Source organism: Sorex araneus, chromosome 5 (genome assembly GCF_027595985.1).
Source record: "Sorex araneus isolate mSorAra2 chromosome 5, mSorAra2.pri, whole genome shotgun sequence".
NCBI classification, from domain to species: domain Eukaryota; kingdom Metazoa; phylum Chordata; class Mammalia; order Eulipotyphla; family Soricidae; genus Sorex; species Sorex araneus.
Window position 1 is genome coordinate 84,414,656 of NC_073306.1, and position 13,546 is coordinate 84,428,201.

At 50.5% G+C, this 13,546-nt stretch overlaps 1 protein-coding gene across 3 annotated transcripts; it reads left to right on the forward strand.

Annotated features, from left to right (window-relative positions):
- On the forward strand, positions 1 to 7,075 carry RIT1 (Ras like without CAAX 1). Of its 3 annotated transcripts, none has more exons than XM_004619297.2 (6): positions 1 to 77; positions 385 to 527; positions 639 to 695; positions 4,785 to 4,858; positions 5,072 to 5,263; positions 6,371 to 7,075. In XM_004619297.2, the coding sequence occupies exons 2-6, from the start codon at positions 425 to 427 to the stop codon at positions 6,599 to 6,601; spliced, it is 657 nt and encodes a 218-aa protein (XP_004619354.1). In that variant the 5' UTR covers positions 1 to 77; positions 385 to 424; the 3' UTR covers positions 6,602 to 7,075. The 3 variants fall into 3 exon arrangements, with proteins under 3 accessions (XP_004619354.1, XP_054995713.1, XP_054995712.1); XM_055139738.1 differs by having other exon boundaries at positions 32 to 87; XM_055139737.1 differs by having other exon boundaries at positions 48 to 129.
- The last annotated feature ends 6,471 nt before the right edge of the window (positions 7,076 to 13,546 follow it).

The following is a 13,546-nucleotide window of genomic DNA, read 5'->3' on the forward strand; positions in this document are numbered from 1 at the left end:
GTCACGGGGCGGGGCGGGGCGTCGCCGGGACGTGGGTGCCGGTGGCGCCATCTTCCCTGGCCCGGGAGGGGTCACAGGTCGGCGCCCGTGCGTCCCCCCACACGCCGACCCGCGGCGCGACCGAAGCGGGTCGGGGCCCGAAGGGCGGGGCCGAGGCGGAGTGCGGCGCGGCGGCGAGGGCGGGGTGCTGTCCCGGGGGACGGCGGGGAGGGGCCGAGGAGGGGGCGGGCCTGGAGGCCCGCGGCCTAGAGCGTGCAGTGCCGGTGGTCCTCGACACCGCGGCTCCGGGGGCGACGTGCTGGTCTCCCGGGGGTCGTCGTCACCTGCGCGGGACCCGGCCGCCGTGCAGGCGCCCCGACTGCCTCTTCTCTGCCGGCTCCCTAGGTGGCTTTCCCGGAGCAGCCGGGGCAGGGTCCCCGCGGCGATGGACGCTGGGGGGCGCCCCGCGGGGGGCTGCAGCGGCCCCGCGGGGCAGTCCCGGGAGTACAAGCTGGTGATGCTGGGGGCCGGCGGCGTGGGCAAGAGCGGTAGGTGTCAGCCGGGTGAAGCCCCCCGACCCACAGCCAGCCGGGGCAGCGCGTGTCAGTGCCCGGCCCTCACTCTGTGCGGGTGGTAACTTTGATTTCTTGTATTTCAAGCCATGACCATGCAGTTCATCAGCCACCGCTTCCCGGAAGACCACGACCCCACCATCGGTAAGTCACCTCCAGTGCCCCTGACGGGTCCAGAGGCACCCCGTAACGAGGGCATTTCTTTTTGTTTGTTTGGTTTGGGGTCCTCAGCTCGCGGTGCTCAGGGCTAATTCCTGGCTCTGCGTAGTGCTCAGGAGTCGCAACTGGGGCTCGGAGGATCCAATTGGTGTCAGGGATGGGACAGGGGATGCATGCAAGGCAAGTGGCTTCCCCTCTACTTACTGTCTGGCCTGACCCCAAGAGATCAATTATTCCTGCTGTTTTCTGCTAGGTTTTTTTTTGTTTTGTTTTGTTTTTTTACTTTTTGGGTCGCACGTAGGCAATGCTCAGGAGTTACTCTTGGTTCTGCACTCGGGAATTACTCCTGGAGGTGTGCTTGGGGGACCTTCAGTGATGTAATTGCCCTACGCACTGTACTAACTTCCTGGTCCTTTGCTACAGTTTGAACCTATTTTTGGGTCCCTCATTTGGATTTCTCTAGCGGGAGTGTCATGGAACTTGTTAAAACTTTTTTCTTTTTTCCACAAGTTAACTCTCTCTGGACATAGCCACCTATTCAGGCTCTGTATCATATTGAACTGTAATGAGGCACTTTGTCCTGATTTTTTTTTCCCCCCTAATTGCTCTACTGGATTGCCAGATTAGAGGGAAAAGTTTAAAGGCCACTTAGAGAAGCCTGTGGCTGTCACTTCTTCATGGGTCCGACTTAGCCTGACTGTAGCTATGAGTCAGCTGGTTTGAACTTCCACAAAAGGAAGCAGAAAAACAAGTTGAGCCAGCACTCACCCTGAACTCTAAACCCAGCTGTGCAGAACCCCGAGTCTAGTCCTGCATTTGCTTCCTTAGAGTTCAAGTTTGTCCTGGTGTCTTTTTTTTTGAGAGGCAGGGTCACACCCTGCTCAGAGATTACTTCTCATTCTGCTCTCAGGAATGACTCCTGGTGAGGTGGGGACCAGTGTAGTGTGCTGGGGATCGAACTTGGGTTGGCCGCATCAAGGCAAGCCCCTTTCCCGCTATACTATCTCTGCAGCCCCTTGTAGTCTCATAATCCTGAAGTCTCTCTCATTGGCAGAACACTTTTAAGATTCAGAGAGTAGCTTTGCTTTGCCTTTTAAAAAACGTTGCTGGCGGGGGTGGGGAGAGAAATGTTGCTGTAGGCTGGGGCGATAGTACAGAGGATAGAGTGCTTGCCTTTCACAGGGCCATCCCAGGGTCAGTCCCCAGCACCCCGTATGGCCCCCTGAACCCTGCCAGGAGTGATCCCTGAGCTCAGAGTCAGGAGGAGTAAGTCCTGAGCACGTCTGGGTGTGACCCTGAAACAAAAACAGTTGCTGTTCTCTGTTAGAGACAGGCGTTCATTGCTGAGCCCAAGGGAGCCTGTTTGACTCAGGAGTGCTGTCCCAGTCTGAAAGTAAAGTAGGGTGAGGTTTGCAGAGGTCTCCTATATTGGCTGCTTTTTGTTTTGTTTTGGGGCCACCCAGCTGTGCCCAGGGCTTACTCCTGCCTCTGCTCAGGGGACTATATGTGGTGCCAGGGATCAGACCCTAATTGGTCTCATGTAGCAAGGCAGATGCCCTAAGTTTGCACTGTAGCTCTAGCCTCCAGCCTCCAGCTGCTTCTTCCCTCCCACATAGCGATGTAACAACTTTGAGCCAGAGAGCAGAGAGCTATACTGCAGGGAAGACACTTTTCATGCAACTGGCCCAGGTTTGCTCCCCTTAGCTCAGAGGCCTGAGTACCACTGGGTGTGGCCCCAAAACTAACAAAACAGTAAACTGGCTGTCACCTTTCCTAGAGCCCCTGGGTCTGCCATAGGAAAGACTTGACTGCTTTGGAGCCAGTGAGGTCTGCGTTAACTCAACTTTTCAGTTCTTTCAGTGATGTATATTTCTGTGGGCATGGCAGATAGGACTCTCCTTTTCCCCTCCACCCAGCTCCTGTCCTGGCAGTATTCTCTGATTCAGCAGCAGATACTTGGGTTTGAAGTTCTTGTTCCGTGTTGAGCACTGTGGGAGGCCCTATGACTACAGTAGTGAGCAGAAAGTTGGAGTGGGTGCTCTCACTGAGTTTATGGTTAATGCATTTTTTTTTTAGTGTAAGAATACTACTATTTATTCAGCCATAGATTAAGTTGATTGAATTGGGGTTAATGCATTTTCTTTCCAACTTCAGGTGCTATCTTTTTTTGTCATTTTTTGGGGGAGAGGCTACAGCTGGCAGTGCGCAGGGCTTACTCCTGGCTGTACACTCAGGGATCACTCCTTCAGGTTTGGGGGACCACATGGGATGCCGAGGATCAAAGCCCAGGTTGGCTGCATGCAAGGGAAATGCCCTATTCACTCTACTATCGCTCAGGCCTCTCAGCTACTATCTTAAGGGAAAAAAAAAAACCTGTACATTGTGACCAGCAAGTATAAGTACTTGTATTTGGGGCCAGGAGTAAACCCTGAGCACCTCCAGTGTGGCCCCAAAACAAAACTTTGAAACAAATGTGTGTGTGCACAGACGAATGTAGGCCATGGGAACTTGAGGCTATCCTCGCCAGTGACTCCTCACCACGTGTGCTGCATGCACTCTTCTCTTCAGCTCAGGCTTCTCTGCCTCATTTGTTTTTATGCTGGTCCCAATGTCATGATTATATTTACTCATAAGCAGGGGTTTAAGAAATATGAAAAAGAAGGGGCCAGAGGCTGGAGCAATAGTACAGTGGGGAGAACTTTTGCCTTGCACATGACCACCCCAGGTTCAATCTCTGACATCCCATATAGTCCCGCGAGCACTGCTAGGAGTAATTCCCGAGTGTAGAGCCAGCATTAACCCCTGAGCATGCCGGTGTGGCCCAAAAGCCAAAAAAAGAAAGGGGACCAGATAGATAGTATAGTGGGCAGGGTGCTTTCCTTGCAACTAACTTGGGTTCTGTACTGAGCACTGTTTCCCCAGGAGTGATCCCTGAATGCGGAGTCAGGAGTAAGCTCTGAGCACCACCATGTGTAGCCCACCCCCCACCAAAAAATAAAGTTGGTTAGGGGCAATAGCCGGATAATGCATAGCCGGATAATGTTGAATAATGGAATTATCAAGTGAGTTGTGACCCCAAAACCAAAATGAAACCGTAAAAGTCTCATTAAGCTATGAATTAATTTATATGAACATTTTATTTTATTTTATTTTTTTGCTTTTTGGGTCACACCCGGTAATGCACAGGGGTTACTCCTGGCTCTGCACTCAGGAATTACTCCTGGCAGTGCTCAGGGGACCATCTGGGATGCTGGGAATCGAACCCGGGTTGGCCGCGTGCAAGGCAAACGCCCTACCCGCTATGCTATTGCTCCAGCCCCTATATATGAACATTTTATTTTGGTTTTGAAATTCCAGTTTTTGTGAAAAATGAAAAATAATGGGCCAGAGAGCTAGTATAGTGGGTAGGGCAGTTGCCTTGGAGGCAGGTGGCCCAGTCGACCTTGACATCTGTGCACCCCCAGGAGTGATCCTGAGCCCAGACTCTCACATCAGCACCACTGGGTGTAGCCCAAACCCTTTAACTCCCTACCCCCACAAAAAAAAAAAGGAAAAGAAAAATGTCTTCATTTAACATCCAGTTTACATCTCAGTTTTCCTGAGGAAATTTGGTCGTGTAAAGAACTAGGGTGTTGGGGACTGGAGCAATAGCACAGCGGGTAGAGCATTTGCCTTGCACTCGGCCAACCCGGGTTCAATTCCCAGCATTCCATATGGTCCCCTGAGCACCACCAGGAGTAATTCCTGAGTGTAGAGCCAGGAGTGACCCCCCCCCAAAAAAAAAAAACTAGGGTGTCATCTGCTTTTCCAGAAAATTAGTTCTCATGTTGCATATTCCTACATGTGTGAGTTTTGTTTTAGGTTTGTTTTTTGCCTTTTGGGTCACACCTAGCAATACACGAGGGTTACTTCTGGCTCTGCACTCAGGAATCACTCCTGGTGGTGCTCAGGGGACCATATGGGATGCTGGGAATCAAACCCGGGTCAGCTGCACAAGGCAAACTCCCTACCTGCTGTACTATTGCTTCAGCCCCCATGTGTGGGTTTATAGTATACCTTTCTTCCCTCTTGTAGAAGATGCTTATAAAATCCGGATTCGTATTGACGACGAGCCTGCCAATCTGGACATTCTGGACACGGCCGGACAGGTATTCCTTCTCCGTGGGCTAGTACCTTTGCGCTTCAGTGAGGGGTGGGAAGGTCTGTGCAGAGAAGCTCACTGGTTCATCTCTTCTCTTCTTTTATGCATGCTGACTCAGGATAGCAGGTAACGGACAGCTCTGCTTTCTGTGTGAAGTCAGCAGCTAGTATGTCAGTAGCTCTGGATGCATCGGTCACTAATGACCCTTGTTCCCCTCTAGGCAGAGTTTACTGCCATGCGAGATCAGTACATGAGGGCTGGAGAAGGGTTCATCATCTGTTACTCTATCACCGACCGTCGAAGTTTCCATGAAGTTCGGGAGTTCAAACAGCTTATTTATCGAGTTCGACGGACTGATGATACACCTGTGGTCCTTGTGGGAAATAAGTCTGACCTAAATCTACTGAGACAGGTAAGGTGTGTGGGGGGGAAACACTGACTGCATTTCTTTACCATAAAAGTGCAACTTTTTGCTATCCTTGAAATTTTTCCTTAGTGGGGCAGAAGAGGTGGTCCAGGGGAAGGGCAGGGGCTTGCAAGCTTCCCAGTTGGGTCCCCGGCACATTATATGGCTGCCTAACACTGCCAGGAGTTAGCCTTGATCACTGTTGGATGTGGTTCTCCCCTCAGAAAAATAAATCTGTGTTTTAGGGGTTGCATTAGGTGCAGCATCATAAATTGTCTCTCTAAGCTTCAGAATAAAGGGTCTGGAGCCATAGTATAGCAAGTGGCACTGTCTGTCCTGTATGTGGCTGACTCAGGTTCAATCCTCGACCCAGGTTTGACCCTTGAGCCCTGCAAGGAGTAAGCCCTGAGCACTGCTGGATGTGGCCCAAAAATCAAAACAGAACCAAAAAACCTCAGAATAAATCTGTTTTTATTGCAATTGGATTTGTTTAGACTTAAGTATGTGCGTTCTGTTTTGAAGCCTGTAAGCCGTGGCAGGGCAGGTAAAGAGAAAAGGGGACTCTGGGAGAGGCGGCAGCATCCTTCAAGGGAGCAGTGGGGGCTGGAGCTCTGCCACCCGCTGGAGAGATGAAGGCTCAGTGGAAGGGTGTCCTCAGCCTCTAGTGGAAGCAGTCATGGGCACAGGCTTCTTGGAAGCAGTTCATCCATCATGCTTTTCACTTGATCCCTGGTCAGAAATCTTAGGGGTCTGAGGGACAGGGCTGTGGGCAGAGAGTGCTTGCCTTGAATGGAGCAGACTTGGGTAAGATCCTGACACCACCTGGGTTTCCTCATGCTCCACCAGGAATGATCCCTGCACACAGAGCCAGGAGTGAGTCCTGAGCACCACAGGGTATGCGGGCCTCAAGCCCCCCAAAAGAATTAGAGAATAAAAGCAGATCACTGCTTCCTTGTGAGCAGCAGATATAAATATGAACTTAAATATTAAACAGCTCTAGGTGTAGGTGTGGGTCGTCCTTGCCGTTCATTTAGCAGCTTGGCTGTGTGGGGAGGCTATTGTGATTGTCTCTCATGGTTAACAGGGAAGATTTTCATCTTCCCATCTATAAAGGTCAGCAAAGAAGAAGGCCTGGCTCTGGCGCAGGAGTTCAGCTGTCCCTTCTTTGAGACATCGGCTGCCTACCGCTACTACATCGATGACGTGTTCCACGCGCTGGTGCGGGAGATCCGCAGGAAAGAAAAAGAAGCTGTCCTGGCCTTGGAGAAGAAATCAAAACCTAAGAGCAGCGTGTGGAAGCGGCTGAAGTCACCGTTCCGGAAGAAGAAAGACTCCGTGACCTGAGGGAGCCGGCCACTGTCTTCCTGGGCTGCTGGGTGTCCCAGGGCGTGCAGTGACCGTGGCCGTGGGCCAAGCTTGTTCTCATTCTTATTGAGACCGCTGAAGGGGACACGGGGACACGTGTCCCCAGAGTGTCGGTGCTGTGGTATTTTACGTGTTGTCCCTTAGCCGATTCTGATGCATTAACCCAGAGGAGAGCCGTCTCCTTGCAAGATGTCGTTAATAGAATTATGATCTGCAGCATTCTGGGGGGGCCTGTTGCTGACGGTCACTCCACCTGTTACTCTTTCCCAGGGGACTCTATGCCAAATTCAAAAAAGGAATTGTGGCTATGTGCCACTCCATTCGTCTCTTGCAGCTTCAGTTTTCTGGAATTTGTCCCCATCCAGGAATCCAAATCTCTCTTCGTCCCTCCCCCGTGCTTCCTTGAGAGACTGAAACACCAATAGCAAATACACATCAGACTCTTCAGCCAGATCTGTGGAGCAAATTGACTTTGGTTGCATGTTCTGCAGTGATTTGATCTGGTGCCTTCAGGTGATGTGTTTGCAAGAACTTGCTAGAAAACAGGAGTCTGGGGGCCGTTTTCTCAGGAGCGTTTTCTGAGAGGGCCCCCGTTCAATCCAGGTGCACTGGCTGTATAAGGACAGCCTAGCACTTTCTCCCCTGAGCTGGCCTCTCCTGCTGTTGACATGGAGTTGCCCCTTAATGGGTGGGGTCTGCCTGGCAGTGCTCTGGGACCACCAACGCCACAGCTGGCAGTTTCAGAAAAGGCCACAGGGTGCAGATTTCCCTGGCCATGAGTGCTGGCCGCTGGAGCTATTTCCCTGGTCTAGTTTCACCTTTTCTTTTTTTCTTGAGATGTGGGGTAAGTGTTTTGGACCCAGCTGTGCCGGGGCCGACTCCAGCGTGGTGCTGGTCTGGGCGAGTTTGGACCACACCCAGCTGTGCTTGGAAGGCTGAGCTAGGCGCCGAGCCCTGAGTCTCCTGGGCAAGAGCAATGCTCAGCCACTGAGCCGTCTCCCTGACCCGCTCTCGCCCTCTTTTGTCCTCAGACTCCAAAAGGACCAGCATTGAAACCCAGCTCTCAACCCGCACCTCGGACTGAGGCAGCCTGTGTCTTCGGCGGGCGGGAGGTTTCCTGTGGGCACGCTTGCTCTGAGGGCCAGGGCACTTGCTCCCAGGCCTTTCCCCTGGCCTCTCAGCAGAGCTCCCTCTGCCAGAAAGGGCTGCAGGCCCTTGCTGAGACCAGCCGCGCTTCCCACGTGAGCATCGTGGTTCCTGAACTGCCCCCGTGACAATCAGTGATCTCAGGAAACCTGTGGCATTTCTGTGTCATGCACCCCTCCTAAAGCTTTAAAACTCCTGTGTTAAGTTTCTTGCGAAGACAGCCCCTGGCAGCCCGCTAAATTCCCCTCAGGCCTGTCAGAGCCTCAGCCAGGGTTGTCCTGAGTACACATCCCAGCATCTCACTTGGGTGCTGGGGCAGAGTTGAGAAACTGCTGTGCTGTGAAGAAACGGCCTGAAAGGCTGGTGGGGAGGGGCCCTCCGGACATAGCACAGCAGGGCAGGCACTTGCCTTGCCTGTGGCCAGTATGGGTTCGATCCGTGGCACTGCAGATGGCCCCCGCAGGAGTCATCCCTGAGCACTGCCAAGTGTGGCCCAAGAACCAAAAAAAAAAGTGTTGGTGGTGACTTCTTTGTTTTCGAATGAGGATTCTGTTGCTGTCTGAACATGTTCTGGGTGGGGACTAAATGCATAGTGTAAAACTATGGCGACAGGTAGCATTAAATTCCACAGAACCACCGTTGTGTCCACTTTATAAGAACATCATTATGGGGGCTGTGGTGAACCTGAAGCAATTGACCTTTGCCCCTGCCTGCAGAAACTCTGAGTTAAATCCTTAGCCCTGTATATGGACCCCCGAGCCCACTAAGGTAAATCTCCCTCTCCCCTCCACCAAATAAGATATGGCTTTCTGTGGTGCATCTTAAAAAGCACAGTTCAACTGACTTTCTCTTGTTACTGGCGGAAGAATAGGATTGTGTTTCCTTGTAGCCTGTTTTAGGGGCAATTTCTCAGTGGCCATCCCGGGAGGGAGGGTTCAGGAATGGTAGGGTGGGGGGCTGTATTAGGAGCCCTAAATGGAAACAGTAGGCCCAGGAAGTCTGAGAAGCTCTGGTTAGGGGCCGGCGTGATAGTACAGCGGGTAGATCATTTGTCTTGAACACAGCAACCTGAGTTCAATCTCCAGCATCCCATATGGTCTCCCGAGCATCACTGGGTGTGATCCAAAAAAGAAAAAAAAAAAAGAACCTCTGGTTAAACACATTTTAACACCAACACACACCATGAGTGCCTCACAAGGCTGTGGCCTAACGCAAATTGAAGGCCAGCATCAGCCTGTTAAAGATGCTATTCTAACTTGATTATTTTAGCTGAGTAGCAGTGCCCGGAGAAACCCTTAGAAAAGTTTAACAAGTCATGATTTATGGTACTAAGTATCCCAAGAATAAGACTGAGAATTTGAATCTCTGCAGGACAGAAGTAGCACTGGGGGAGTGAAAAGGAAATACTGTGCATGGGCCAGAGAGATTTTTTCTTTTTGGGCCACACCCAGCAGTGCTCAGGGGTTACTCCTGGCTTTGCACTCAGGAATTAATGCCTAGCGGTGTTTGGGGAACCCCATAAGATGCTGGGAATTGAACCCTAGTCAGCTGTGTGCAAGGCAGACACCCTCTCTACCTGCTTAAAACTCCTGTGTTAAGTTTCTGGCCCCGAGATTTTGTTTATATTTTTTTAAATTAGGGGCTGGAGTGATGGTTCAATAAGTAGGGCACTTGCCTTGAATACTGCCAGCCTGAGTTCAATTCCTGTCACCCATGGTCCCCCAAACCCTACCAGGAATGATCCCCAAGCACAGAGCCCAGAGTAAGTCCTGAGGATCTCCAGGTGTGACCAGAAAACCAAAAAATAAATAAATAAACTAATTTATGGAGCCGGAGAGATAGCACAGCGGAATACACTTGCTTTGTATTCCACCAACCCGGTTTTATCACCAGCATCCCATATGTGGTCCCCTCAGCATTGCCAGGTTTGGCCACAAAACAAAAACCCTAATTTAAAGCAAAATTTTAAAACCGTAATCTCATAGGCTGAGGAGGTAGCTTAAGGGACTGAATGAAACACACGCTTTGCATGCAGAAGCTCCAGGTTTGCTTGCACCACACCCAGCGCCACATCATCCCCTGAGCACTGCAGGAATGGCTCCTGAGCACTGAGCCAGGAGTAACCCAAAACCCTCTATACAAACTATAACTCATGTATTTTTTTTTTTAGTTTAATTAAAACACCCAGAACTATTGAGAATCCTATTCATGGTGCTATATATTTCAAGGGATAGAATATGTGTAAATCAAAAATGTGTTCTTTAGTGATCATTATTTTATAATTTATACACTAAATAGCTTTTTTTTTTTTTTCTTTTTGGTTCACACCCAGAAGTGCCTAGGAATTACTCCTGGCTTTGTACTCAGGAATTAGGTGCTCAGGGGACCTAATACAGGGGACCTACAGTGGGTAGGGCGTGCAAGGCAAACGCCCTACCCACTGTACTACCGCTCCAGTCCACATTAAACAGCTTTTTTATTTTGTTTGTTTTTGTTTTTGGATCACACCTGGCGATGCACAAGGGTTCGGATGCTGGGATTTGAACCCGGGTTGGCCACGTGCAAGGCAAACACCCTACCCGCTATGCTATCACTCCAGCCCCACATTAAACAGCTTTATTCAGCTTAAGGGTAATAATAGCAAGCAGCTACTGCCTAGAACTTAAGAGAAAAATTCAGGGACAAGCTGAAATGCAATGGAACTGTCCATACCAGGTTGCTAACTTCTAGGGCTGGAGTGTTAGGACAGGGGGCAGGGCACTTGCCTTACATATGGACAGTCCAGGTTTGATTCCCAGCATCCCATATGGTCCCCTGACGACCTTTGGGCATAGCTGGGTTTACCCCCAAACTAAGAAACAAAAAAATTACTTAGAAAATGTCTTAGTGTCTCGAATCAACTCTTGAATTAAAAAGGGGATATGTGTTTTAACATCTTGATATACTTGCAAGAATTGAGCTATTGTGATTTGGCAAGGAGAGTGGGTAGAAAAATTTTCCATTTAACGGTTGTATATGAAAATCACTTGTATGACAATACAAAATTTAAACAACTTGTTGGTTTTCTCTTTTATTTATCTAATAAGTGGGTATGTTGGGTTAATTGCAAAAGGGTAATTTTGAGGTGGGGGGTGGTTTGGGTCCACACTCAGTGTGGTATTCGGTACTCACTCCTGTCACTGTGCTTGGGGTCACTCTTAGAGGGGCTCAGGGTAATATATGTGGTGCCAGGGATTGAACTGGGCTCAGCTGCTTGCAAGGCAAACACCTTAGCCCCTGCACTGTCTCTCCGGCCCCACAAAAGAGTAGTCTTGAAGCAAAACTTGTTAAGTTTTATTTTCTGTAAAATACTGATTTTTAGGGGCTAGCAAGAGTGCACAGCAAGGGGCTGGAGGGATAATACAGTGGGTAAGGTGTTTGCATTGAACAACCTGGGTTCGATTCCCAGCATCCTACATCGTCCCCCAAGCACTGCCAGGAGTAGTTTCTTAGTGCAAAGCCAGAAGTAACCCCTGAGCAACACCAGGTGTGACCCAAAAAGAAAAAAAAAAAAGCACAGCAAGCAGACACTTGCCTTGCAGATGGTCAACTTACATTTGATCTCTACACCATCTGTGGTCCCTGAACACTTCCAGGAGTGATCCCTGAGTGTAGAGCTGGAGTAAGATCTGAGCACTGTGGGGTGGGGTGTGGTCCAAAAACCAAAACAAAATTTGATTTACATTTGTGTGCCCACATTCCCTGGCACTCTCCTCGTTCAGAGATCATTTCTCGGGGGCCGGGAAAAAAGGATGCTGTCTTGAAAGGAAGCGTTATTTCCTACCTGATCAAGAGAGCCATCTCCCTGATCCCACTTTACTCTGCTGGGTCTCACATACCTGCCTATGGCACTTGCCTGGATTTACCTATGCTTTCTGGGGGTTGTAGTATTTGCCCACGTGCCCGAATGCTCACACATCTTGGGGGGTTCACACCCCTTTGGTTGTGCTTGCTTGCCTGCTCCTGGCTGGGGTGCGGGGGGGAACTCCCTCACTGCATGGGGACCTCAGACAGTGCCGCTGGGCCTGTCCACTCATGCCATGGCTCTGTGACTGGCCCGCAGGATTGCCCTACTTATTGTTTTTGGTTTTGTTTTTAAGCTTCTTTTAGTACCATTTTTTGAGGTGTCAGGAGACCAGACCCAGCAGTACTTAAGAGCTATTCCTGGTGCTATATGGGGGACCCTCTGTGGTGTCAGGGATGGAGCCCAAGTCAGCACATTCCCCCTTCTACTGTCTTTGGCCGTGGGTTCATTTTCCTAAATTTCTTTCTTTTTTTTTTTTTTTTTTGCTTTTTGGGTCACACCTGGCGATGCACAGGGGTTATTCCTGGCTCTGCACTCAGGAATTACCCCTGGCCATGCTCAAGGGACCATATTGGATGCTGGGATTTGAACCCAGGTCGGCCGCGTGCAAGGCAAATGCCCTACCCGCTGTGCTATCTCTCCAGCCCCATCATTTTCCTAAATTTCTTAAGTGAACAAAAGCAAACATGAAAAAGAAAAAAAGATTTGAGGGCTAGAGTGAATATAGGTGTTATCTTGCATGCTGCCAACAGGGGTTCGTTCCCAGCACCGCATGGTTGCCCCCAAGTGCTGGTGTGGCCCAAACCTCTCCCACTTCCAAAAGGAAAATTAAGATTTGTGGCCCAAGGGGCTGGAGCGATAGCACAGTGGTAGAGCATTCGCCTTTCACACAGTTGACCCGTGTTTGATTCCTCTACCCTTCTCGGAGAGCCCGGCAAGCTACCGAAAGTATCCTGCCTGCACGGCACAGCCTGGCAAGCTACCTGTGGCGTATTGGATATGCCAAAAACAGTAACAATCAGTCTCTCAATGAGAGATATTACTGGTGCCTGCTCGAACAAATCAATGAGCAACGGGATGACAGTGACAGTGCCCCCAGGGGAATCACTCAGTGGCTAAAGGACTTGCTTGCAGTTGTGTGGCTGAGCTGGGCAGAGCCTGGGCTGGGCAGAGCCTGGGCTGGGCAGGATCCCCCAGCCCTCCTCTCTGAGCCTCGCACAGTCCGGACTTCCTGCAGCCAGCTACACCCCAACAACCCCTGCAGCTGGAGATGGGCAGGGGCGGGAGAGATGCTACAGGAGGTAAGGCCTTGCTCACAGTCCACCCAGTTTAATCCCAACACCACACTGAGCACTGCTGGGGGTCACCTCTGAGCATGGAACAAGAATAGTCTGACCACCGTGCTGTGTGGCCCCAAGCCCCAAAATGAAAGTGTAAACCAGAAAAATGGAGAAAGGTCTCTATGGGCTGGAGCACTTACTTTGCATGCAGGTGGCCCAGGTTGGATTCCTGCAGCGACGTGATTCCCTGAGCACCACTGGGTGTGGTCCCAGCCCCCACACCCCAAGGGCATATACAGGGGCCAGAGAGAGAGTACAGTGGGTAGGGCATTTTCCTTGCACAAAGTCGACTGGGTTTAATCTCTGGCACCACATGCAATATCCTGAGCACTGCTAAGAGAACCCAGAGCCAGAAGTAATCCCTGAGCACCACCAAGTATGGCCCAAAATCAAAACCAAAATATGCTTGTACTGACTGACCTGTTGAGCACTGGCACTGCGTATAGCGTATAGTCCCTGAGCACCACCGGGAGCAACCCATGAGCACAGAGCCAGGAGTAGCTCGAGCACTCCTGCCCCCCACAAAAAAATCTTGATGAGCAATTTTTGGGTGAGTGCATCCATTCCTTAGCACACCTTTGAGTCATCCAGTTT

Excerpts from the sequence above, each read along its gene's own strand:
- RIT1 (XM_004619297.2), top strand. The coding sequence starts at position 425 with ATGGACGCTGGGGGGCGCCCCGCGGGGGGCTGCAGCGGCCCCGCGGGG. Across the intron at positions 528-638 it reads CGGCGGCGTGGGCAAGAGCG|CCATGACCATGCAGTTCATC; the intron begins GTAGGTGTCAGC and ends TTGTATTTCAAG. Across the intron at positions 4,859-5,071 it reads TTCTGGACACGGCCGGACAG|GCAGAGTTTACTGCCATGCG; the intron begins GTATTCCTTCTC and ends GTTCCCCTCTAG.